At 37.7% G+C, this 26,633-nt stretch overlaps 1 protein-coding gene across 2 annotated transcripts in view; it reads right to left on the minus strand.

Moving 5' to 3' along the window:
* LOC306774728 (sorbin and SH3 domain-containing protein 1-like) overlaps positions 1 to 26,633 on the minus strand; it is a 48,638-nt gene that overhangs the window by 15,399 nt on the left and 6,606 nt on the right. For both annotated transcript variants that reach the window (XM_079264883.1, XM_079264882.1), the window contains exons 3-13: positions 15,912 to 15,967; positions 13,085 to 13,111; positions 12,818 to 12,942; positions 10,847 to 11,272; positions 8,958 to 9,084; positions 8,335 to 8,510; positions 4,807 to 4,873; positions 3,996 to 4,046; positions 3,652 to 3,865; positions 2,752 to 2,866; positions 503 to 574 (exon numbers count right to left, since the gene is read on the minus strand). In XM_079264883.1, coding sequence (XP_079121009.1) covers positions 503 to 574; positions 2,752 to 2,866; positions 3,652 to 3,865; positions 3,996 to 4,046; positions 4,807 to 4,873; positions 8,335 to 8,510; positions 8,958 to 9,084; positions 10,847 to 11,272; positions 12,818 to 12,942; positions 13,085 to 13,111; positions 15,912 to 15,921 — 1,410 coding nt within the window. In that variant the 5' untranslated portion in view covers positions 15,922 to 15,967. The remainder of the gene's footprint in view (positions 1 to 502; positions 575 to 2,751; positions 2,867 to 3,651; positions 3,866 to 3,995; positions 4,047 to 4,806; positions 4,874 to 8,334; positions 8,511 to 8,957; positions 9,085 to 10,846; positions 11,273 to 12,817; positions 12,943 to 13,084; positions 13,112 to 15,911; positions 15,968 to 26,633) is intronic.

Here is a 26,633-nt window from a genome sequence, read left to right on the forward strand (position 1 = left end):
ACACTATTTGAAAATGAACGTGTGTTTTATTCAGTACATTAGGATGCTAGTTTGTATCAATAGGAGATTAATCTGCTGCACATGGATTTCTGTTTTAATTGTCTCCTCTATGCAGTTTTGCCACCCTGGAATCATATCATCTCAAACATCTGCACATGCTGTCTTTTCATCTCTTAATATTATTTGACAAAGAGCAGAAAATGAACAAAAACCATTAGGTTTTTGTGTAAACATTTTAGTGCCTGCTAGTTGCCATAGAAACAAATTCAAAACAAAATAAAAAATAGCAACACAGACATAGCCTGTAAAAAGGGTGTGTATATGGCGGGGGGGGGGGGAGTCACTGCACCAAACAAGTACCACATGCCCAAACAACTAATCCCACCCAATCTAATGCGGGGGGCACTTAAAAAAAAAAAAAAAAAAGAGTTGTGGGTGTAGACAGCAGGGTGCATGTCTATAGCAGAATTGTGGTTGAGGGAGTAGCTAAGCCCTGACTTACCGGCCGCCCAAACTCCAGCTCGGAAAAGAACTTATACCAAGGCTCGTTCTCTATATCTATGTCATCATAGGTCTGGGAAAGCATGACAGAGAGAGAGGCAGTAGAGGAAAGACAGAAGAAAGGAAATGTGGAAGGGAGTCACATACACAGAGAGACATGGAGCTCATGGTTAGGAATGGGCAAGATGAACGCGGGATGAACCAGGATGAAGTTTTAGATTGGCTCATGGGAACAAATGTGTCCAAGCAGAAGCCCTTTGCTTCTCAGGTTTCACTCCTGTGGTTTACTGGTGACAGGATGGTATCGCAGTCAGCCAGCCTAGTGCCACACTCCTCTGTACTCCAAATGCGGCTCAGGCTGAGATGGACAACACCATTTGCCCTTTAATCAGTAAAGAAGTTATTATTTCATATTTTAAAACATTTTAAATACTGTTTCTTTTTAATTTAGTCTTGTGTTTTGTATCAATGTTAATACCCTTTAATGTAATCTAAAGCAGCATTTTATTAAATTCACACGTTTTATACTTTAGATGTTGAAGAAATACATTTGTCTTTTTTTGTCATGACATTAATGTGCCACAGCCTCCCCTTGTTGGCCAAGTAACTGTTGTTCCTGATTATTACTTATCAATAAAATATATGAATACAAAATCTAGACTTACATTCAGAATCAAGACTCAGGACTATATGTTTCAATACATAATTAGAAAGACAAATATATCCCACTTGCAAACTGTAAACTATCTGTTCACATTGTCATTATCTGTACAATACCTCACTTTGTCTCGTTTATGTTATATGTTTACAACTTTTCATTTTGCATGTTTTTTTTGTTTTTTTTTACAAATACATAAAAAAATGTCCATTATTCACATTGTTTATACTATATATTTGTTCTGCTAACTGTATTTATTTAGGTTTGTGTTTACTATTTGGTATCTAGTTTTCATTATATAACAAAATAATAAAAAAAATTTATATTAATATTCAAATGTTTTTCCTTATATTATATAGCCTTCCATTTTATTTCCTTATTGCTTACTAATTTTTTTTTTTTTTTTTTTTTAAAGATTTTTAGTAATTGCTTCTGTGTCCTCTAATGCATTTAAAAAATCATTTAAAAAATGGTAGTGCCTGAAAAAGAAACGACTATACCACATCGCTGTTTGTAGCTTTATTCCTACATAAAAACGGGAATCTTGAGGCAAAACGTTATCAGGAGATACTTTGTTTATTTGTTTGTTGATACTTTTTTTTTGTGTTCTCTCTCTCTTGCTAAAAAGAAAACAGAGTTTCCAGAAAGATGAGTCACCCAATAAAACAAAACAAAAAAAAGGCCTGAAGCAGAGACAGTCATTCACATGAATGTTACATTAGGGAACACGCACAAAAACAAAATAAATAATAAAAAAAGAACAAAAGTGCTAGAAAACCATTTTTGTTTCTTAAAGCTAATAAAGATACGCTAAAATGAATACTTCTTTACTGAATAGGATGTTTTAAGATGGCAACTTTTTCCTTGTAAAATGCCGAAACGAGGCCCTGAACAGACAGCTGATAAGTCAGTGTCTCTACAGCGTTTTACTGCCTCCGTCAGAAACTGACTCTTGCATTATTGCCCTGAGTACTTTCTGCACACATCACATTAAATATCAAACCTTCACAGAAACCTTTCTCTGTCATTTTTCTGAAGAGACTCCTCTATCTGAAACACATTCAACATTATCATCTTTTTATCGCAGATACTTCCCATTATTTTTTATTTTTGCTCCTCCCCTCGACACAATAATTGCCTCCACTGTCTTCATTTTTCATTTATCCCACACAAGAAATGTCAGCCTCCGCAATCATTAAGGGATACAATGATGGAAACATTCGCTTTTAACACCCACGCTGTCTCACACAGACAGATCTAAAAGCCCAGAATGTAACACGAGTGATGCTAAATATAATTATATCTACCAGACTAGTGAGTAGGTCAAATATGTTTATGAACACTTTCTTGCTTTATCCATCCAGCATGCAGCTTAATTTAACCTGCTTATACCATTACCTCTGTTTACCTGTCTCTCAAAGACAGACAATACATTCAGGTCCAGAATGAATCTTTTACTGAACAATTACCAGAAACAACTTCAACCTGTCAGTTATATAAAACCCTTTTAAAAAAGCCTTTGTTAAGCCATCAAAGGAGACTTTTTTCAGTGACTTTTAGGAGAAAATTGTCATTAATTAAAAAATACTCACTGGTCTTTCATGCTCCAAGATGGACGACTTCCCAGGCTCATACTCAAATATGCTCTTGGGCTCTGCACGGTATTTTCTTGTATCCACTTTCCTGTCAGGAGGACCCCATTCATTCCTGGTTCACAAAAAACAGTAACAGGTCCATCAGAAAACACCATGACACTTGTGTCTTTTTAATAAATAAGTGGCCTATTAATGTATAGAAAAAACCCTTTGTGTTCATACGGATACAGTAAAGGCTATGCAGCCGTATGCTTTTAGATGACACGTTGGCAAAAGTGTCAGCATCTACAAAGGTATCTTTAACTTTGTCTTACAGAAGATCACACACGAATATCTTATAAATGTATAAGATTGTTTGCAGTTAGGTTCAAGCTATATCCACTGTGATCACTCATTGTGTTCTTGTGTGGGGAAGTGCAACTCATAGAGTAGCCGAGCAAGTATTATAGCATTGATTGTTTTTAACTTAACAATTTGACATGCCCCACAATTTAGAAAAAAAAAAAAAACTGCCAGTGATAAACCCAAACTGAATAGTGCAAAAAGTGGGTGAACATGCTAGTGGGGCCCTGCAAATAAATTCACAGATGGTCTTTCAAAACAAGCAGGCCTGTCTTATCGCAAGATGTAAATCTTCATCAAAATCTGACATTTGAAATGTTTTGGCTGCAGCCTAGACATTGCCATTTCCCATAGCAAAGGCTATTTTAAAAATGGCGACATGCAGATTGCAGAACAGCAGGAGAATGCAGCCCAAAATAGGCTGCCAAATGGCAGACTCGCCCCAGTGGTCAACATCTGCTGTGGTGAGTCAAAACTATTTCCTATTGCTCCTATTGATTCACAGCCAGTATCTCAGTAATACTAAGGTGTTATGTGGGCGGGATCTTCTCTTACATGTCTGGTGTATCTTTCTCACGGTCACTGTCTCTGGCTCTGAGTTGGAGGAGGGATGGCATGGGTGGAGGTGGTGGGGGCACTGGGGAGGGAGAAGGCTCCCGAGGCCCAAGCTGCCCGCCGTTGTCTGAAGGGCTCTTGGATAGAGGCCTGTATGTATGAGTTCGAGGAGGTGGGTGGGCCATAGTGGTGTTGGATGACAGGCTGTGGTCGTCTGTTAAGGACAGGATGGAGGAGAGAAAGGAGGGAGAATTGATCAAGCCGGCAAGGAAGAAACATGGGTTTAGATAGAAAGGACTTATTACATGAAACACAACACTGGTTACATCAAAAGAAAGTCTTACCATTGTTTATAAAAGCATATGTTGCATTGTATGTATCAGAATAGTCATCATCTGTAGAAAACAGTACAGAAACTGTTTGTGACACAATATTTATACCACACAGGGTACAAAATATTACAACAGATAATCAGCTTGAAATATAGACAATAACAAAGTAGTTTCCAGTTGTAACTGTTTGCCATAGAGGAAGACTGATAATTACTCCAGTATGGTTCATTCTGAACTTACATGTACACACATTTGTTTTGTTTTTTTTCTACGTGTGCATCCTTTTCAGCATGTAGCTGATCTGACCAAAGCACTAGATGAGTAAAATACATACTTTTTGAAACCACATTTAATTTTACTGTAGAAAGGACCCCAAAGATTTATGCTGTGAACTACAGAGTGTTGCTTCATAAATATACTGGACTGTCTGAATACATAATCAGTGTACTTTTTGTAATATATCAGGACCACTGTGTGTTTTCACATGTGCTGTTAGAAAAGAAGCCTGAGCTGCTCAGAATAATCAAGCTTTGTGCTGACTGTGTGGTTCTGTCAAGCCCACAAAATTAGAGCAGATTTCCCAGGACAGCTCTGTGTCCATTAGAGGTTTGTCTCTGCTCATCCTCTCCTCCAAACTCTCCAGCTCATGTCTAATGAGTCCTGGCTTTGAGGTTGTTCGAGTCTTTTGGTTTAACAAGAACTGGCATGCACAGGCATGCACACAAAAACTGCAGGCATACACAACCAATTCTGATGAAGATGTCCAATCATCAAATCCCAGGACATAATGGGGCATTTTAGTCGAGCTGGAATAAAGCTTTACCTGCTTTGTGAACTTTGTGAATCTGTTTGAACATCGTCTTGTACCAATCCTTGGGCCTGTCCACAGTCTGTGAAGAGAAATAACTATTATGCTTAATGTGCTGTGAAATGCAAAATGAACTGGATGTCTTAAGTTAGAAACTAGAACAATTCCCCACTATTTACAAGAAGTTAATGAGCCAAGAAAACACACACAGCCTTTTTCAGAGACTTAGAAAACCATGGAAATAAAATCATGTGAAGTCCTGAATTTTGATGTCATTATTTAAAAAAAAAAGTTCAATTTTAATACTAAAGACACTCTATATTCTGCTTGTTTAGTTCAGTTTGTTTGACTTTTAAAACATGCACTTATCTGTTATTTAACAATAAACCAACCTCCTGTGCTTTAAATAATTTTGATTTGATTTTTTACATGGTGTAATGAAAACAAAGCACCTAACTACTGCTTTTTTAAAACACAACAAAAAGCATAGTGGTAAAACACCTTATTTCATTATAAATGAGAAGATTACAGCTTAATCTTCAACACAATGTTTCACCTTTCCTCCAAAACCGTGGGAACAAAATCTGCATCAAAGCAATTACTTTTCTGAACCAAGTCAAAGCTTTTCACATCATGTGACTGCAACAGAACCACAAATAGTGACATTTTATCTTATTTGATAAGACTGAGAAGTTCCTGTCTGTAATGTGCTTCCTAAAAATAGAAGTGTAGCATGTTATTACATGTTAAAAAGTTATCAACAAAACCAAATAACACAAAGACAAAATATAAGTAATAATGACCCAAAAATATGAAATCAATTCAATGGACAAAATTAGATATTTAGCTATTAGTGTACTGCAATGCTTATAAACCACTTTTGCATCTGCTTTTTCAACAGGCATTGCAATGGGCAAGCCCTTATCTCCTACAGCAGCTAACTGGTGGACTCATTGTTTCAGCTGGAGACACAATTTAAACATGGGAAAGGCAAAAAGTAGCTGGTGCTCTAATTATTCAAGGTAAATTCTAATAGAAAATCTTTAAAATAAGACCAATGTTTGAACTTTGAAGCAATTCTTTACCTGAGCTGCATGTTCACACAACTCACCATATTAAGTGGAACAGGGTTAGTTTAAGCCAGTGTTTCTCAATTCCGATCCTCAGGCCCCCCTGTCCTGCATGTTTCATAGGCAACCCTACTTTAACGAAATGAAGCCTCGTTAACAGGCTGCAAAGAACTTGAAGAGGAAGTTCAATAATCTAACTCAGGTGCTTTGGAGGAGGATCATGTGTAAAACAGACAGGGCAGAGGGGCCTGAGGACCAGAATTGAGAAACACTGGTTTAAGCAGACCAAACCATCACTCCTCATTTTAAGCAGAGACTAGCAGGAAGTGAAGAACTTGCCAATCAAACATAATAATATACAGTTTCCACTATCCAGTAAGACAGTCAACATAAATATGTGCCTGGCTGTGTCTTTGCTTTTTACCATTGTATACAACACACTCATATTTTCCACCACTGTGCAAAACTAGGTGTGTTTTTTAGGTATAGTTCGAAAACACTGACTTCACAAATAAAGTCAAATATCATGCCTAGCATCCATGATTACAGTGACAAAGTAAAGCAGCCAGGCTTATACAACTTGTTTGTATCTGACTGTCATTATGTGTTTCTACAGTGCCAGGCTGAGACTGGGATGGCCAGACCTAAACAACATAGATGCAACTCCTCCCTGCCAGTAACCGTGGAAATACAGACACCAAATCACCACACACACAGAAGCTCAACAGGCCTGTTGCTGAGTATATGTTAACAGACCAGGTTGCTGTCTGATATATTATAGGAACTTGAAGCTTCTTCAAAATATTAATTGTAAATGCTGTTTTCATAAGATATTGTTCATCGTAACTAAGTTTTGTTCTGTATACTTGGTCTGTTCCCAAGTAATGTAAAAAAAAACAAAGAGTGAGTATCACCCACCATCTTTAGTGTCTGTATTAAGTTTGAAATTTTAGTATGACAACCCCATTGCTGATGTTGCAAAATCTGCCATAAAAAGATGTTGATTTAATTCAGGAGTTAGCAATGCATTAATATTACCTGCCGTTTCATCACTTCCATACATACCAGTTTAAAAAAATGCAACTAAAATATTATGATTTATCTCCACCAAGGGAAAAGTGATGTTTTCAGTGGAAGGAATTGCCTGTTTTCTGTTTATTTGTTTCTCTGTTAGCAACAGAAGTCAAAAAGTTATGGATGATTTTTTTTTTTTTTTTTTTTTTTAAGAAAATATCAGAAATGGAATCAGAACAGAATGGGGGTGATCTGAATCCCCATCTTGATCACAGCCTGTATCTGGGTTTTTTTTTTTTTTTTTTTTTAAAAGACCCTTTACTAATGGGGAGATAGTGATCATTTTGCCATTCCAGCTTCTGACTCATGAATAATGCCTGCAATCTTTGGCAAAAAGGGCATGTTTCAAAAATCAAAGATAAAAAAAAAAAAAGACATGGCTTCTATCTTGATTATAAAAATAGGTAGTTATATCAACTTAAAATATACATAAGAGTGTTGGTAACTGGGTGGGCGTTTGGGCCTTTTGGGGATTTTTTTTTTTTCATCAGATGAGTGACCTATACTTGGTGGAAGTCTGCGCTTACCCTGTGATTCTAGTTGGTCATTTTCATTCTGGTGCTCTACCAGACAATTAAATGAAAATGTTGGACTAACAAAAATAAAATGCACAGTGCCACATTCTGTATAGTGTTTATGCAATACCCACTATGTCTAATAGGGATAGGGGCCACGTTGCTACAAAACCCAAAAATGGGGTGCTTTTGCTGTACATGGAAAGTCATGGAGCAATGTTCGTCTTTGTTTAACAAAATAAATCTAACAGAAAGTTGAAAAGGAAAAAAAAAAAGTGAAATAGCTGGGACACTTAATCCTTAATTCTTAATTCAGCAGCACTGAACACTGAGCCTGATCAGAGGGGGGGGGGGGTGTGTGTGCATTGCACAGACTAGAGACAGGCCTATTACTGCTTCACTCTCCACGGTTACCAAACTGAGAGGCCACAAAAATGTTTGTCTACTCACAACAAGGAGTATCTGTTTTATTTTTACCTCCCTATTCCTCCTCAACTTTTTTCCCTTTGCCAGTACATCTACCTTTAAATGTTTCTCAAGAAGCAAACAACAAAGTGAGAGCCTTAACAGCGATACCGTACAGGCACACCATCTAAGTAAATAGCAAGGACCTTCCACTACTAAGGCTCATCTTTTTAAACTAGCACACAGAGGAAGAACAGAAGAGATACTGAGATAATAGGAGTGGGAGAGAGATGGCTTTTAATATGGGGTCAAAAGCTGCTGACAGCTGAAAATAATCCCTCTCTTGTGAACCTGATCACATATCAAGACAGGAAAAAAATGGGTCAAATACTTGTGTTGCACTACAGTGCCTAACTAAAGGCTGTTGCATATACATGCATTTCAGTTGTCTGTTCAGCTCTGTGTTTGTTTCACCTCACCGTGCGAATGGCAATAGGGATTCCCGACTCATCCACTGGGCCAATGCCTTCATAATGTGGGGCTTTAATGACGGACAGCTTCTTCTCTTCTTCGGAGAATCGAGCAATGGGAACAGTGCTGCTGATGCTGGTGTGGCCAGAAACCACAGACTCTCTGGTGACTGACTCGCTGCCTTCTAGATGCAAAACGAAGAGACAGGAGACAGACTTGCTAGCTTTTCTTAGGAGCAGACAGAAATATGCAATCCACATTTCAGGGGTTCTTTTTGAATTGCAACTAAATATATTCAAATATTTCTAACATTCATTTAGCATGTTGACTGTTAAATAATCTAAATGAAGCACTTTGATGCTTCATAGATTAATATATTCCTAAATTTCCATCAGAGAAGCCGATACAACATACAGTAAATAGAGGTTTATTTGTCTCTTTCGCTGTGTGTGTCATGGTGGCAGCATGGCTACATCTGAAACTGTAAATTTGTTCAGGTATAGTTATAAGGTCTGCATATAAATCGAGGAATGTACAATAGTTGTGTGTATATACAATAAAATAAAGTGAGTAGTGGGAAAAATCCAGGTAACTTTGGTTCAAACAAATCAACAAAAGAAAATCAACTTACCTGAACTCCTGCTTTGTCTCTGAAGCCCAGTGTGGAGTGAGGCAGGGGGTGGAGGATAAGATGGGGGGGACATGGGCCTCTGTGGGTGGCTGGTACTTCCATTCATAGCCTGAGAGAGGACCTGGCCCTAGAAGAGACCCATGTGCCAGAGATGGGCACAGTAAGACACTGTTCATTTTAAGTAAAATGCATGATAGTAAATAATCTGGTAATTTAAAGCAGTGGATCAAAAGTGAGAATGTTGACAAAAAAAAGCAAAAGAAAACAAACAAAAATGGTTATACAATGCTTAGTTATTGTACTACTAAGGGCATTTATACTGCCAAGAAAACCACATCTTACATAGGAATGACTGCACATATAAACACAGGAAGTGTTCATTTAGAAGTGACTGTATAATGTAAGAATGGTTAGTGACGGACAGGACACTTAATCACTTCAAACAGAAAGAAAAACTGATGACACTTCCAGTAAACACATAACTTGTTCACATACACTTCATTACTGGTTAGTTGAAATAAACAAGACAGAGGACATGATGTTCAGAATGGGAGGCCAATGTGAAAAAATGCTCTTCCATTCAATAGAAATGATTTGACCTGAGACACAAATGCATTTTTAGGCTTTCAAAGACTTTTGATGGAACACTGTAAGACTGATGACTTCTTTGAAAGAAAAATGCAAGTGTAAAATTGAAATGGTTTCCTTCCGATTGAAGCAAAAAGCATATTTCTGATAGTTTACTGTCTACAACAGCAGTCTGAGTAAAAGGAGGACCTTGGTGATGGTGAAAATATTGGTGCCGTTTTCACTGTGATTATAATGCTGCAGCAGACAGACCTCATTATTAACTGGTGACTGTAATATACAACTCTGAGAAGATATTTTACGAGTAAGTGTTGCTCTTCTGTGGGAATGACTTGTGGGTGTACTCAGCATCTTTAAAAGGGTGGGCTCTGTGTGTGAACCAACCACATGCACCAGGGAAAATTCTCACTTCACTGCATTGATGGATGTTCTTAGTAACAAGGCCCAGAGTAAATTGTGACAATACACTGCAAGTACGCCCCCGTGTAATAGATGTAAACCTAACGACATGGCAAATGTCAGACAAGTAATGCTGCTCAATTTAAACTGACAGTTGGGGAATTCACAAGCTCGTTCAGACTTTTTCCAAAAGACAAACATTATTTGCCTCTGTATCTGTTAGCAGGGTTATATGATGACCTGATTGGGGACAGTATATAACAAAAGAAATGGAGAAAGCCAATGCCTTGCAGTATATTTTGTAATCTTTTTGCAACTTGAATGGAAAAATCACCTTAATGCGGTCACATAGTGACTTTTCATATCAGCTGGATGGAAAGTTCTCTGCAAACTTATGACTGCAAGCTTTAAAACAGCTGAAAACCAACAAAAACATATAAGCTTCCCACTACATGTCAAGTACAAACACATCGTGAACGTAAAGCTGTATGGCTTGCCTACAAAGAGTCAGTGACTGGTTCAGCTGGTGAATACATCTGATGAGGATTCCAACCAAAGTTAACAAATTAACTGCACCAAGAAGGTGTGTTTAGCTGCAGTTTTGAAATGTGTTGTTTTTGTCTTTAAATACTATGTAATTAAAACTTTGTTCAAGAAAGACAAAAAAAGAGACACACAAACAAGCTGACACTCACCTAACGCTGTAATAAGTACATACACATTAACAAGGGAACAAAGTGTGTTGGATTGGCTTTCGGTTAGTGAAAGTTAAAAGCTGGTAGTAATCACACACTTTATGAAGGTTTGGTTTAGCCATTAAATGAGTATGAGGAAGGCAGAAACCATTATTTTTACAGAATGTAATGATGTGTGTTACAGAGGTGGCTTGTTTAGATAATTACATTAGTGACACTGGCTGCTGCAGTAGTGGCGCCCACAGAGGTTGTTAGAGCATCATCAGGGCCAGCAGTGGATGTGTAGATAGAGACATGGCTGAGCGTGGGCGACGGCGTGGGTGAAGCACCAGGTGAGTCCAGACTACAGATCTGCAGCTCATCCAGCAGACCCGCCGTGGATGACGAGTAGTGGCTGAGAGCTGACACTGTCACAGGGGAAGCTGAGGGTGACACACAACCGCCGATGCTCGCGCTGCTGACTGCCGCAAGGCTCGGCCCGCTGATCGCGCCAGCTTTGATACCAGCTCCACTAGGAACATACGGGGTGGGTGAGAGCGCCTTGGGCATTAGGCTTGATGGGTAGTCGAGTGATTCAGAGCTGTGGCAGCGATAGGGGGAGTACCGCACTGTGGGGTCAGGGGAAGGAGGCCCCTGGTGTGGGAGCAAGAGGGAATTGACAGAAGAAGAAGGAAAGCAGGCGAGTGCTTAGTTACATTACTTATAAGCCACATTGTCAAAGAGGTGTGGAAGCAACGTGTAAGCCTGAGTGATGTGGAAATGATGTGAAATTACGCTGTGGCATTAAGGCTGCAGCATCACCTTCTGAAACACAAGCAATGCTGTGAATTGAAGAGGCTCTGTTAGGTCGGTCTCTGTGGATCAGCAAATTAATTCACTGTATATTGTAGTCACAGTTGGTTATCACACATACACTATGCATTCACACAAATGCAGAATCACTCTTCCGTTGCTTGGATAGCAGTATCAAGACTAAGACACTAAAGGGCTACACACAATCAGCATGAAAACATCTTTTTCTATACATATTTAACACTCAAAGACAAGACCAATTTAGCAGAAATTTAGCATGTCATATGAACTTGGCTACATCTTTGCCTGATGATATAATGCCACTAGTTTGTAACCCTTTAGTCAGACTTGATGTTACTTAGACATAAATGCAGATGGTATGTATTAAACACCTGTACACAATCATTTCTCCATTTTGCTCTGCTGTTACTTTATGTAGTCAGTTATGTACCAGCAGTTCTGCAGGCGAAGGTCTTGGTGGAATTGCAGGGGGAGGCTTTGACATCTCCACCAGGGAAGGAGCTGAAGTTGGGCTCTGTTTTGGGACTTGATCTGGGGCCTTCAGTTGCATTTTGGGATTCGACTTCAAAGATGCTGAATTTTTGAGATCTTCTGTACCCAAGTGGACGGAAACTGAAGCTGTCTTGGTTGGGGGTTGGGAGGGGATAGGACCCTTTAGCTGAGATGAGGAAGTGGGTGGAGGGGAGCGTGTGGTTTGAGTCTTAGAGTGGCCATCAGCATGAGAGTTTAGATGGACAGGGGGGTCGGGAATAGTAACGGGGGTTAGTTTAAGGGACGAAACTTTCCGTGCCTGTGTGTTAGAGGCAGATGTGACCAGCTCGCTACTATCAGCTGCAGCAGTGGACTGATTAACCTGTTGGACTGTGTTTGCATTGCTCTCTGAGTAAGAGTATGAAGATGTGCTGCTAATAGTGTAGGACTCTTTCAAAACTGCTTTGTCATTCTTTGTGAATGTTATTGTTCCAGGCCTCAAATCATTAGCCAGAGCAACAATGGAGTTGTAGTCTAGTGGATTAGTACCAGTGGGTGAGAAGTGCAAACTGTCTCTCCTGGGGGGTGGCACTGGCATTGGATTGATATCCTTGTTTGCCAATTAGAAGCAGCAGCCAACGCATGATCAAATAATGACAATCAAAAACAAGAAAAGTCATCAGTGCAAACCTTGATAAAGGAAGCTGTTCCATGAATATACTTAAATATCAATAGTTACGATGGTTTACGATGCCTATTTCTAAATAACATTTTCCCTACTGTAACGTCTGGCCCATAACCTTAAAGCACATTATGAGATTTTTATCATTAAATTCCAGATGTTGAATACAGAAAGATGATTAAAGTTAACCTCGAGGGCGTGGAATATTTTACCTGCGATGGCGACTTTTTCTCTTGCAGGTTGGGTCGGACACTTCGGAAGCCCTTAGCAGCAAGAGATGAGCTGCTGGCGTCTCCGTTCTTTAGACCATCAGTTGCACTACGAGACCGCCAAGAATCTGGAAAAATTTTAACATAATTAATATCATGTACTGTATTTCCTTTTGATTCCATTTTTCTCATTGTAATATGAAACACCACCCAGCTTCTTATTTCCAAGTGTAACGTTAAAATTCCTCACCAGGAATGCCAGAGACTTACCTAGGTCTGATGAGTGAGAATCACTCCCTGGTGAAAAGAGAACACAGTAATAAATCAATGAATATCAAATGTATTGTTCTTTTTAATCACAAAAGAAACAAAAATATTAATATACGCAAGATGATATGTATGTAAGCAGTCATCTCACAGAACAATAGTAAGTATGTTGAATACAGGAAAAGCACATTTAAGAATACTCAGATGAGGAAAGTGGTAAAAAAAAAACAAGCAAAAAACCTTATGCCTAATTTTCAATCTAAAAGTATGCTGTTTGTGATTAAATATAACTTAGTTGCTGATCTGAGAAGTTTAAATCTGTGACTGTCTTAGTGCAAGTGCAGAGCAGCAGATGCCTCAGGAAGAATGCCTTAACAGTACTACACAACCAGTCAAAAGTTTGAAAAGACTTACATTGAATCTAATAGCAAAGTGTATCCAAACCTTCGACTGGTAGTGTATGTTCTCATCTAAATGTGTAGCAACTAAGAAAAAAGTTGCAACAGTTTGCAAACTTTTGATGAAAAGACAGAGCATCTCTTGTGGCTTTGGCAGCGTAACCTTAATGAGCTTCCTTATTCTTCCAGCAGCGTGGGTGTTTGTTTCGCCAGACATACAGGACGTAACAAGAAGAAAATAACATGGGCAAACCTTTAACAAGAGGTTCATACACACATATAGACAGGCAAAAAGAAAAAGGAGACATGGAACAAAACTCTAAAGGAAGGAAAATTAACATCAAAATCTGGTGAGTAAAATGGGATTTATGGATGGTTTACAAAGCTAAGCAAGCCCAAATAAAAATAAAAAAGCGAAACAATTACAAATTAAGCTGCTTAAAAAAAACAAGCATCTGAAGTTTAAACATTAAAGCATATTGAAGCAGCCACAGCCTTTTTGAGATTTTGTAAAATATCCTCATTTGAGTCTAATGAAGCACAAACAAGATTTTCATTAACAAGACACTTTTTAATGATTATTTCATGCTCAATACTTGCCCATACTTGGAGTTGAGTACACATTAACTAGTCTTTAAACTTTTTTATTCCAACATGTTTTCATTTGTGTGTCTGAAGGGGTTAGTACCTGTGCCGAGATTAGGTGAGCTCTGGACCCTCTTCAGAGGAGAGAGCATAACTGACATGGCCACGCTTTTGCGAGCACATCCTCCGCTATCTGAGAAGTCACAGCAATGGCGGATAATCGAGGCAGAAGCAGAAGCACACATGCACATGCACGTACACAATGACCCAAAAACACACACACACAGAAACAGAAAGCCAGAAAAAATAATTCAAACAGTTAGAAGCAAAGCGCATGCATTGAAAGAACCTGCTTTTTACTGAAACACACAATCTGAGTCTCAAAGTAAATTTTAGGAATTCTGCAAAATAAATGGATGTTTTGGATTTTAGAAAATGACACAAATTTGTATTTTAATGTGAGTAGATGAAATCAGAAATGGATACTTCTGACATGAGTGATGCCAGATGTATCTAAACTAGGTTATAAAGAGCACACTATTAAGCATAATATAACAAATGTTGGACAAACATAACTCAATAGTTTTAAAATGTAATACTTAATACAATTAAATTGCAGTATAGTTAATAAGAAATTTCTTTAAGCGGCCTAACCTTCCATTAAGTTAACAGTTAAATAAATCTTTACCATAAGGGACACAAATGCTACTTTGACTGTTTATTCTCAATAACAAACTTACCAAAGGAAAAGATCATATTCCTAGTTTAAGCATCTGAATATGCTGCAGGTGGTTTCTGTGAGTCAAAACTATTTTGATTCATGTGAAACGGGCTCTTGCATTACTGATCAGTGCTCTCGGATTACAGGCTTTTAACAACAAATATATTTTCATGTTGACTTTTAAACTGTAAATGCTGGCAAAATGAGCAAAATAAGCCAGGCTACCACAAACACACCAATGGTGTCAAATGCTGAGGATGACTTATCGATCATTACTATTTCCTTGGCCTTAAAGATACAGTGTGTAACTAATTTGGTTTCTTATTGGCTTAATTCAAGTCTTGCATTCATAAATATGTATTTTACTAAAGCCTAATCACAATTCCGTCCAAATTAAACATTCCTATAGTTCAGAATAAATTATCTAGAAATACAAAGATGGAGGCACACCCAACATCTTTGAATAGTGTGGCCAAAAGGGGACAAACCTGTTAGCCTTAAGTGTTGTAGATGTGAATCCCTGTGTCTTGTTGAGAATTAAGTTTCGTTTTGCACCTCATCACATGATGGGACACTCCAACTTGTGCAAGATGTTGACATCTCACATTTGTGACTCTCACAACATCTGTAGAGGTAATAACGCGCTCAAACAGCAAGGCGCCAGAGAGCACCACTCAGTTGTTAGCACACCACTAGATGGGAGTCATTCTTACACACTGGGACTTTAATATGCACGTCATCTCCATGTGGCTGAAAGGTTTAGGACAGAGCTTTGGAGTGCCCCAAGATATGAATAAATAGCTGGTTTATAGTAACAAGTGTACTATATTTGATGCCTGGAAGGCATAATATTTCAGACCCAAAATGGACCATGACCAAAGTTATAAAACAGGGTTAGGGTTACATTTATAGATACATGTCTGTGGATGAAGTAGGACACACAGCTGCTAATAAATAGAAAGATGATCCAAAATGTTGCAAAATGCAAACTGTTCATCCAAGATGAAGTAAAAAAAAAAAAAAAAAAGATAATTATGTAACTGCCAAACAAAACCAGTGGCCATCAACATGGGAGGCAACGCTTCAGTCCTGTACTTAGTTTATACATGCATTTGTGGATGCTTACCTGTATTCATACTGAAGAGCACTTCTTATTGATCTATGGCAGGGACACACACTTTCCTGGAATAAAAAAAAATAAAAAAAAATTTATTTTTTTTTAAGAAAATCACCGTCTATAATTTTAACAATAAAATTTTATCATTCCACACACCATAAAAAGTGAATGCTGACACAATAATGGGCTGTGGAATTATGACTAAATTTCCACATTAAATTACTACTTTGGTAAGCCAGATAATCTGACATACATACTGTGTCTGGGTAAAAACTGCCTCTCAGCTGCTTTGGCCACAGTTACAGAGAAGAGATTCCACAACTTCCAAACACTAATGAGGCTGTATAAATCAATACTTTGTCTACAAGCAGAACAAATCTGTTAAAAAAAAAAAAGTCCCAAACGAGATAGAGTAATATATATGTTACACAATAACACTGAACTATGCACTGAAGTAGAAGCAGTGAATACATTGGCTCCCTTAGTTGCTCTTCTATACATGCAAGACAGCATGAACATGAAATAAGAACATCTACAGACAGAGAGACAGAAGAATACAAAAGAAATAAAAAAAAAAAATCTAAATTGCTAAGGCAACGGGATACGATCCTATAGATTAATCTTCTTTGAATAAAGTATTAGCTCACGAGTATTCATTCAGCACAACTGATCCCTTTAAGTGACAAAAGCCTCAAATTCCCGTGCAGGCAGTACAGAGAAAACTGCACTTGAATAATAATCTTCATCAGAGATTGAAAAATAATCTTAATTAAAATTTAATTATATAATTTTTTAAAAGAAAAAAATCAATTAAACTGCTGGAAAGTGTGATTAGCAGAGAAAGAAGTAGGTTAAATATTGACGATTACTATGGATGCGGTTGGATGTTGTGTTTGCATCCTGGCAACAACTTAACTGAAGTCATCACATGGACCGTCGGCAAGTAACACAGGATAGACAACATTAATTGTTGGAATTCATAATAAACAGCTTAATATGCTGGCTGCACAGTTGTACACATAGAATTACACTGTTGTTAACAAGCACTGTAATTCCTCCTCCTTTAGCCTTGCTGCAGTCTCCTTCTGCCTCTATAGTCTGAGACATATAGATGTTGGAGTTTGGAATATGTTCCTGCAGCCATGCTGTAATACAATACATAATAATAATTTCCCAGTTTATCTGCTATCTCCTTGATGGAGCTCCTGTTTGCCAGGGATACCACATTCCTCATGACTACTGAGCCATGTAAGGATTCAAGGTCCCTCCTTTCTCTCCATTTTGCCCTTGCCCCACATCCTGGAAATCTCCTCCTCCACTCATATAAATGTGGGGTCTAATTAAGGGCAGTACGTAGGCTTCATGAAGCTCAATCAGCTGCTCCCATTTGCAAACAAATGCAAATGGTAAAACTAAATCAATCAACACAATTTTCTCATCATTTACGAAAAGATGCTTGAATCTTGGCCTAAACCCAAAGAAGTCATGCTCAAACATCCTTAGGCTGAGTGAGCGATGGAGTATGAAGTCTTCACAGCACTCATAATGACACATAAATGACCTAAATGACGCCGATAAATTATACAGAACACTGGGTTTATTTAAACTACACCCAACTGGGATTCCTGTCCATGACTATATGGAGCCCTTTTCTTGGAACTGGTGCAGCAGGATACATGATTCATATGAACAGGGCAAACATCAAAAGACAAAGCATGGATTGTTGCACCCACCAGTTGGGTGCATGCATATTCATGTCATCATGGGACTTAAGACTTACAGCAGATAAGAATAACAAACTACAGCGGCTGCCACAGGGATCATATAAGTCTGGTATGTAAATATACGAACATGTTGCTAACACTGTCTCACACACACTCTCATACACAGACTGATATGAAATTTATAGAATGTGTTTTATAGACACCGCATTAAAAAGTTGCAGAGTAAAGAGGTTGGAATTGTGCACATTCCCCTTGAAAAAAATCTTAGAAAGATAAAACAATGTATTGATGATGCATCTTTACATATTTTACATAAACTGTTAGGAGCAGAAACCTTCGTGGCCAAAATATACATGTTGCAACTTAATGCAAATACTCAATTAACACCAAGTTGGTGATTTTAATTTAACAGCATGACTGAATATTTTTTTTCTCTATTCATTAGCCATTTCTTATTATATGAAAGATAGTGTTTACAGTTGGCGAAGAGTTTCCTCCTGTGCTGCAAATTGTTGCAGCAGAGCTGAAGAAGCTTCTTACTGAAAAGACTTTGTAGTTCCATCACTGCATCGTGTAAAAGGTGTGTAATTTTTATCATTTTGATCACCTTTTACAACATTGCTCTTTGCATTATTGGCTTTACAGTCACCTTGAGCACAGATTCAGCCTTCATTAGTTTGCTTATATTATTTGAGATCATTTATATTGACTTGAGACACTTCTGAAGCCATTTGCTGTTCCCCAGTAAATGGCTCCAGAACAGGCCCCACTCTCCACCACCTATTTATACAAGATGAAAGGGTGGCATATCCAGTTTGAGTCCAGTTTGTAGTGTTCATGTATGCATTTATATTCAGTAAAGGGGTATGTGTCTGTACAATTATGTTACATTACAAGGTAAGCCCATGCAGACGCACAAGTGGAGATTTTCCATTATCCCTCTGATATGTGATAATAACAGTGCATACCATGAACGCAGCAGAGGACTGTACTTTCAGGCATTTGTTTCAACAGCATGGCAACTTTGGGCCTGATTGCACATTGACAAGTAAAGTCTTGATAATTATGGCCATCAATGGTGCTTATTATGGAAAAGCTATGCAACCGTATTCCCACATGAATTTGTGCAATGCTTTAGTATTTGGCTTGGGTAACGTGTGACACTATGTTGATGGCATAACATTAAAATACTGTATATTTGAATATAACGATGACAGGCTTGGATTATTTGATAGAGAAATCGCAGCTATATGAGAAAACATTAAAGTGGAACTATTATGTGCATTTCGGGCTAATTTATTTTCATTTCTGAGACCAGAAGGGCTGGGATTGATTGAGTTATTGTCACAAATCGCTTTATTTACTTCAGACGACCCCCTCCGTAGGCTGTCAGATCAGCCTGTGGGGAAAACGAGTGGATTGAGACTCTTCCGCAATAAGCCCCGCCTCCCGCCACTCCACTACATCGGGAGCGCGCACTGCACTTGCTTTCGCCGTCATTGTAACATCTCATAAACAGAAGGATTAGGCTAATATGAACTCAATAAAAAAAAAAAAAAATACAATATCAACACATAGCATACAGCCCTACATGTTGGAACCTGAATCAGACCCTGAAAACGAAGTGGAAAACAGCAACCCACAGCAACGAATGCAGCAGGATGTCTCTCTTTGGTAAACTCACCAGCCATCGTTGGAAATAACTTTACCCGACGTTTTCCACCCGCCTGATGTATTTGTACATGCCCTTGTTAACCAGTAGAAGGTAACCAATCACCGAACCTTATCCCCCGGGACGTCACAAAGATTTTGAAGTAGAAAAAACTCTCTAAAACGACACGTTTTTCGTCGCCATGGAAACCGAACGGAGAGCGTGCTGGAACTCAAACTCAAACATGCGTTTAGGTGATAAAAAACTGTGCCGTTCACATGTCTGATGAGGCTTCAACACTGTAACACTGTAGAAAGCTCAGAAAACTCCAAATACCATAATAGCACTCCTTTAACATCAGGAATCCATTCTAGAAAGTATTGTCATACATTCACCTTTTAGTTGTTATAACACCTAAAATAAAATAGGTGGTATTAAAGTAATTCTGACAATGTTTGTCCAGCAAATATAGCAACATCTGAATCTCCATCGGTGCTGCAGGGTGTCTCAGCATGGGAAGAGAAAAAGAGCAGGAAACATCAAGTGTTGTCAACATTTACAATGGGTTAACGTGAAAGATCTGGTGATTTTGTTGTTTTATTGTAAATATGGGCTCATTTGGGAGGTATCTTGACCCCCTATTGCTCATGATAAGGGAAGGAAAAATTTGCATAAAGTCTGCAGACCTGTGAGTTTTAACAGAGCCCTCTCAATGTTGGTTAAATTTCAGTATTGTAATGTATAATACAGGAAACATTTTTGGAAATAAAGTAAAAACCATCATCATTGATAAATGTTGCTTTTTTGCCTTTATGTAATGACTGCTAGACAAAGTCAATGTTGGTGGAGACAAAATAACGTAGTACTTGTATGATTGCATGAAGCTAGGCATGGTGGGATACCCTCTGTCCCTCAAGACATAATCTCCTACAGTATGTCCTCATAAATCTGTCTCTAAGAACCAAACTCATTGCATGCATGAACACACACTCTGCCCTCAAAGCATGACTTGGGGGAGACATTAAACTGCCTGACATTTGTTTCCTTGAGAGTTACTCTGTGAACTACCACTTGCCCTGTCCAATCACTTTTACTAATCCCACATATATTCACAGTAAAACCGAAAGATTTGCAGTTTGGATATTTGCTTTTCACCCTATAAGACAGACAAGTCCCCTAATATGACTGTGTAAACAGACTTCAGTCCTCACAACATGAGTAATATCCACCCACAGAGACAGTCTCTCTCTCTCTCTCTCTCTCTCTCTCTCTCACACACATACACACACAAACACACACACACATGGGTAAATCATGGGCCTGGCGTCGCAGGCTGTCTGTGTCCAAATGATGGTCAGATTATAAGCAGCATCATGTTTCTTCAGGACAGATCAACGGCGACACAGCAGCTGTGACCATAGTGTAATGTTATGGCGTGACACTGGAAGAAAATGCTTCAGGCTTTATAGCTGGAAACAACCCAGCCTATTCGTCCAGACATAGCAAATTGACCTTAAAATACAAAATGTGTCTCTCAAGTATCTTTTGCACTGCAAGCACTTTATCATGCATATCACTGCATGGGATAAATGTTTCCATTAATATTTAGCAAATGTTTTTCCAAAATGTTTATTCTATTATTTATAAGGGAAGGAGAGGGCATAAGTGTTGACAGAGCAAATACTTACAACTCTACCATCTCCAATAACTGTTTACTAAATGAAGTGACAATTCCTGTAATTGAATAACAAACAACAGTCTGTTATTCTCCAACTGTTTCAATTTTGGTCTCAAATTTGCAAACCAAAGCATTTCATAGGGTCAAATTTCTTTGGAGTCATTTCATTTTCTTATTTTGCTGTGGTTTATCCACCATCTGCAATTTCAGCATTGGTAGGCCACTCTGGAGACTAGCGTGTACATAATTACTGGCTGTTATAGCTGTGGGATTGCAAATACACAAGTCAGAGCTTTAAGCCAAAGAAATCCGCAATGTCCAACATCAAGCCCATCAAGTCTCATTAGTGTGTTCAGTAACCCACTGAGACCTGCCTGCTTATATGTGCACTAAAAGGTTTTTAACTGCTGAATGGATAAGTCTTTATAGATATCATGTCAGAAAGCTTGCCTTGCTACTTGTCTGTATGTTGTCCTTATTAAAATAAATAAACCCAAGTGATAAAATTTTGATTTTCTCAACAGAAACCATTTCTAAGAATTGACTGAAATTTTATGATTCAAATGAACATAAACAAGTCTCAGAAATCACATGGGAATTTCCATTTTTACTCAGAGCATAATGTCTAATTACATCATAAAACAAAGCTGAACTGCTATAGACAGAAGTTGAAGAATATCTTAAAAAAGGAAATGAGCCACTAAGTTGGCCCACATTAACAAAAAAAAAAAAAAAAAAAAAAAAAAAAAGACTCATTTGAGTTAGTTATTGGGAAGAAAAATGACAGAAAAGCACAGCCCTACATGCCCTCAAAGAATGCTCGCCATTAGTCACAACAGACTGCTTTTGTATAGACAAAACAAGTGTCGGGAAACAAACAGTCTCTACCTCCAGCACTTCGGCTTCTCAACATCCTGTGTCCCGTCAGACAGGAAAAAGCAGCTGGTAGGGACAACTCCCAGGCAAGAGCTTTACAGGATGGCCGCAACTACTTTAAATTCATTTGCAACTTTGTTTCTTATATTCATGTACAGAGCCATACCTTATTGTGAAAACAGTACGTGTTTTATTTCCAATTTCCTGTATGAGGAAAACCTTTTTTTCCTCTGGTTGAGGGTTAAGAAAAAGACAAAATATTATGAGATTATTCTAGATATATTAAATAGGATGAAAAGTTTTTGATCGATGTTTTACATCAATTATAGGTGGCGATACAAGAAAGAGTCATGATAGATTTTAGTGATTCACCTTTCAGGAAGGTATTTCCTCTTCACTTGCAAACATCTCCTGCACAAATAGTTTCTCAGTTCTAAAAACGAGACAGATCCAAGAAAACAGCAGTCATTTGTGGCTTGTATAGCCACATGACACAAAATAAAGCTGTCAAGCAGAGAAGGTGATTTTATGCTTTTTTTTTTCTTCTTTTTTTCCCCCCCTTATTCAACTCAGTAGAAAAAGAGTAAAAATATTCTGGGTTCTGAAATCATATGTACTTTTGAATGTGTGTAAATATCACACTACAAATATGGATGTTTTTCTTTTGTATAAAGTCTATATTTTATATTTACAAGTAGTGGTTTTCATTTAATGTGTAATTGTGTTTTAACAAAAATTTAAAAGGGATTTAAAACATTTTTTTTTTAGCTTAACTGAGTGCAACCAGTAGCAGAGAGTGAACAGTCAAGTGGTAGAGGCCTTTTCTGACCCTGAGACTGACAGATACTCAGAAGATGTCAACAGATTAAGCTTCTTTGCAAATCTATTTAAAGACTTAAAAGATCTAGAAGTCATCACACAGACATGTTTCAATGAACACTTCCTGGACTCAAAACATTCTTAACACTTATAATCCTTAAAAAGACATTTCAAAATATTAATGGTCAGAGGCTGCAAAGTGCAACAACATATTATCTGGTATGAACATCAGGTATATGCAATAACTTAAGAATTTATATGTCACAGAGGAACGAAGATTGTGAAGTCTAAGAGGAAGAATTAGTGAGAGCAAATACTTTTCCAGAAGAAAAACAAAAAGTCCCTAGAGATGCAACATAAATTTAAGCTGAGACATGTCTAGCCTGAACCCAAACTGACAGGGATATAAACGCACCCAAAAAAGGCAGAATTTGAAATTGCCTTCATTCTTTAATCATTGAATTGAAGCCAAGTTATTTTAGTGGCACATTTTTGTGGCAAGAATGTGGGGAGTGCAGGGTTGTGGTGGGAATAAAAAAAGAATGTTTTGGGACAACATATTGTGCTTTATTTAGACCCCATATTTTGAATTATAGAAGTATTTCTGTTGGCTAAACAAATAACATCTCGATGGTTTATAATTTAGAAGATAACGCAACATTAAATGCAGTTTAACAGTTTCTTTTACATATTTACAAAGAGAAATTTTAATATCCAAGTATTCAAATTTGTGGAGTCTGTTTTTTCTTTTAAACTGAACCTCTAACCTCTTGTTCACACAAAGCGACTTGTTGTTTGATGCAGAGCAATTTTACAAGGAATGATTTATTAGTGCCAAAACTATTTTATCAGCACATTACTGCCACTATTTGCCTCTTCCAACAAAGTGTTCGTTATCAGCTTTTGTTTGTTCAACCTTGCCACTCATTAGCAGACCCCCTCTGGCTGTATGAATGGATACGCGAGGTCAACATGCTGACCCTGCATGCCTACTCACTGCCCATACTGGAAACAACAGAGCGCCGTGTGTTCTGCAGATTGCATCACAACGCCACTAACGAGCAGAGCCACTGGCCTGAGAGCACTAATGCAATTATGTAACAGAAGCCCTGGTGATGTGAGTTGGGGCTGTGGGAGAAGGAGAATGAATACGATGTGACAGTTTGTGGGTTTATTTTGTTACCATTCCTACACAGAACGTAAGATGCATTCAGCTTATCCCACTCTGATGTTCACAGAGAAGAATAGTAAGACAGAGTAGGAGGATGGAAAAGAGTTATGTAGAAAGGTAAAATTGCTCAGTAGATGGAATGAAAAAGAAGCACAATGAAGAGAGATCATAAAAAAATAAAAAAAAAACAAATGTAAAAAAAAAAATAATGCTGCACTATTGAAAATTATGTCAGTGATACCAGCATGTTGTCTTATACAGGCTGTCTGGTGATAACAATGTAGGGACACAGCGTCACAAGTAAACACTCTTTGAGCTGCCACTGTTTCATGTTTACTTTTTGAAAATGAGATAAGATAAGATTCTGTAGAGATAACTGCTCTACAGAATGGCAGATGTTAAAGAAATGGTGACCAGTGAACAAAGTGCAAAAAACAAAATAGGACAAACAAATTAATCAGCGATGCAATTTAGAGCTGAATGTCAAAGCTATTTCAAAGATGAAGCCAGAGCTCTACCTGACTTGACGGTTTGACAGCGCTATAACCTTCCTCTAACTTTGGCTCTAACTTTCCTAAATGGTTGAATAAAGGGAAAATATTTCTAATATCTCTAATATTTAAAGTTGAAATATGATGTTTATGTTGCTTTCAGCTTAGAACAAACCTTACTGCTATGTGTTATGTTCACACAAGAACTTGTTTGACAAAAGCACCTAATTAAGTCTTCAAGTGCTTCGATGAGTTTCCTGAGTACTTAAACTCTGGACAGCAGGAATTTATGGGAGATACAAGCCATAAATACCACCTAGCACAGGTACTAGAAAGAATCTGAGATTATGGCATTCATAACATTTATTTATGAAGGACAAAAAAAAAAGAGATTGTAAACAACAAAACATCATTTTTTTAAACTAAAGAATCATGACCAAAGAACTTTTGTCTAAAATGTTGAATTGTATAAAATTTTTAAATCAATAATATTTAACCTTGTAATCTAGAAATTCAGTCTCAATATGGAAAAGCTCTGCGAGAGATGGAAAATGAATGACATTCCACACAAACTAAGATTGTAAACACTCATCTGGGTCAGTAGAAGAATGAGTTTACAAATTTACCCTCAAAATACATCCCCAATTTATTTTTTTATTTTCTATTTTTTTATTTTTTTTTTTTTAAACACAGCTTAAGTAGCTGGCATTAATAATATTGATGCTTATAAGAAAGGTACATTAAAAAGATCAACAACCTAAAAGGACAAAAAACTAATCTCCAATTATCACCTCACTTACTTTATGAAAAAAAGAGAACACAGGTTTTCATTTGAGCCCTACAATAGTCGGATGATCTACCTTAGTTGCACCCTGCTTCTCACCTTATAGCAGCTGGAATATGCTCCAGCCCCCTATGACCCTGAAATGGATTAAGCAGGAACAGAAAATAGATGAATGATTTTCAATTGAGGCAAGTGGTTAGCTATGCAGACTGGCTATCAGCTGTGGCTAAGATTACATTCCATACATATAGCGTGGCTTCTCCAGGTAACAGTGTTGAGTGCTGAGTGTGAAGATAAGAAGAACTCGAATTGCTGGAGTGCTATATTTACTGCCTTTAGACAGGACCCTTTAACCTCTAAGGTGGTCCATACCTGTATGAAATAAATCATCAAGATCTTCATTACATTTGATTATAAGGCATATACAGACATAAAACGTACATTTTGTACCTAAAATTCAATGCCAGGCCACAGAAAGATATTTTTAACCATATCAGAAAACACCTCCAGAGATGTACGAACAACTGGCTCTAATAACATCTTATGAATATGTTTGTCCTACTTTAGATCAGGTTTTAAACAAATAGCCACACACAGTGAGGAATGAGGAAGAAGAGTGTAAAATGAGAGCAATAACAACAAAGGTATTTAAGGTATTTTTTTAGTTGCTGTGCCAGTGAAATAGAAGCATTTCTGGACTGCACAGCTCCGAAACTTGTCAGGTTCATAACACAAGCATTATTTTTTTTTTATATTTAGATTTAAAGATCAGTTAATTAATAAATCCTTCTCCATTCTTCCATTCCTTAACCTAGACCAAGTGTCTACTTTATGTCAAATAAAGAACGTTACTAAAAAGAAACAAACATTTTTAGTGGGACTTAACTGAACCGTCTGACCAATTACACAAATAGTAAGAAAGAAAATGGGGGGCTTTGTGATTGCTGCACCTAAGTGTGTTTAGTTTAAGTTAGATTCAGGGGAAAAAAAATCATACAGCCCAAGAACCACCTCTTACTGTGTTCCCGAGGGGTCAAGGTGACATTCCACAACACCTCTGAGACTGGCCTAATGGAGGGATTGGTGCAAGGCCTTTGTTGGATGGGAAATAAGAGACCATGAAAAAGGGTGTAACAGGAGATGTAAGTAGGTATAAAGCAACAGAGCAAGAAAATTATGGGCAGGTAAGAGGTTTAAAGAGAGGTGACAGAAGAGATCCAGAGGGGGGTTGGTGTCATTTTTATTGAATAGGTAAGAAAATAGAATTTATACTTTAAGAATCTTTACAGTCATGGCAAAAAATATTATAACGCTTGTGTTTACCAAAATTTTGCGTTCATTTTAAATAGATATATAAATACTTTATTCATCCCTAGGGGGATGCCTGGTTAATTAAAAGCACATTTCTTTAGAAAGCACGGGTGGTCTTATAATCTCTTCGTGTGACTGTAGATGGATTGATTTTAAAAAAATGTTAGATGTTTAAATAACTCTTTAAGTCATTTTGTGTCACCATTCCAAACCTTTTAAAACTGTA

Source organism: Telmatherina bonti, assembly GCF_933228915.1.
Source record: "Telmatherina bonti genome assembly, chromosome: 3".
In the NCBI taxonomy this organism is placed as follows: domain Eukaryota; kingdom Metazoa; phylum Chordata; class Actinopteri; order Atheriniformes; family Telmatherinidae; genus Telmatherina; species Telmatherina bonti.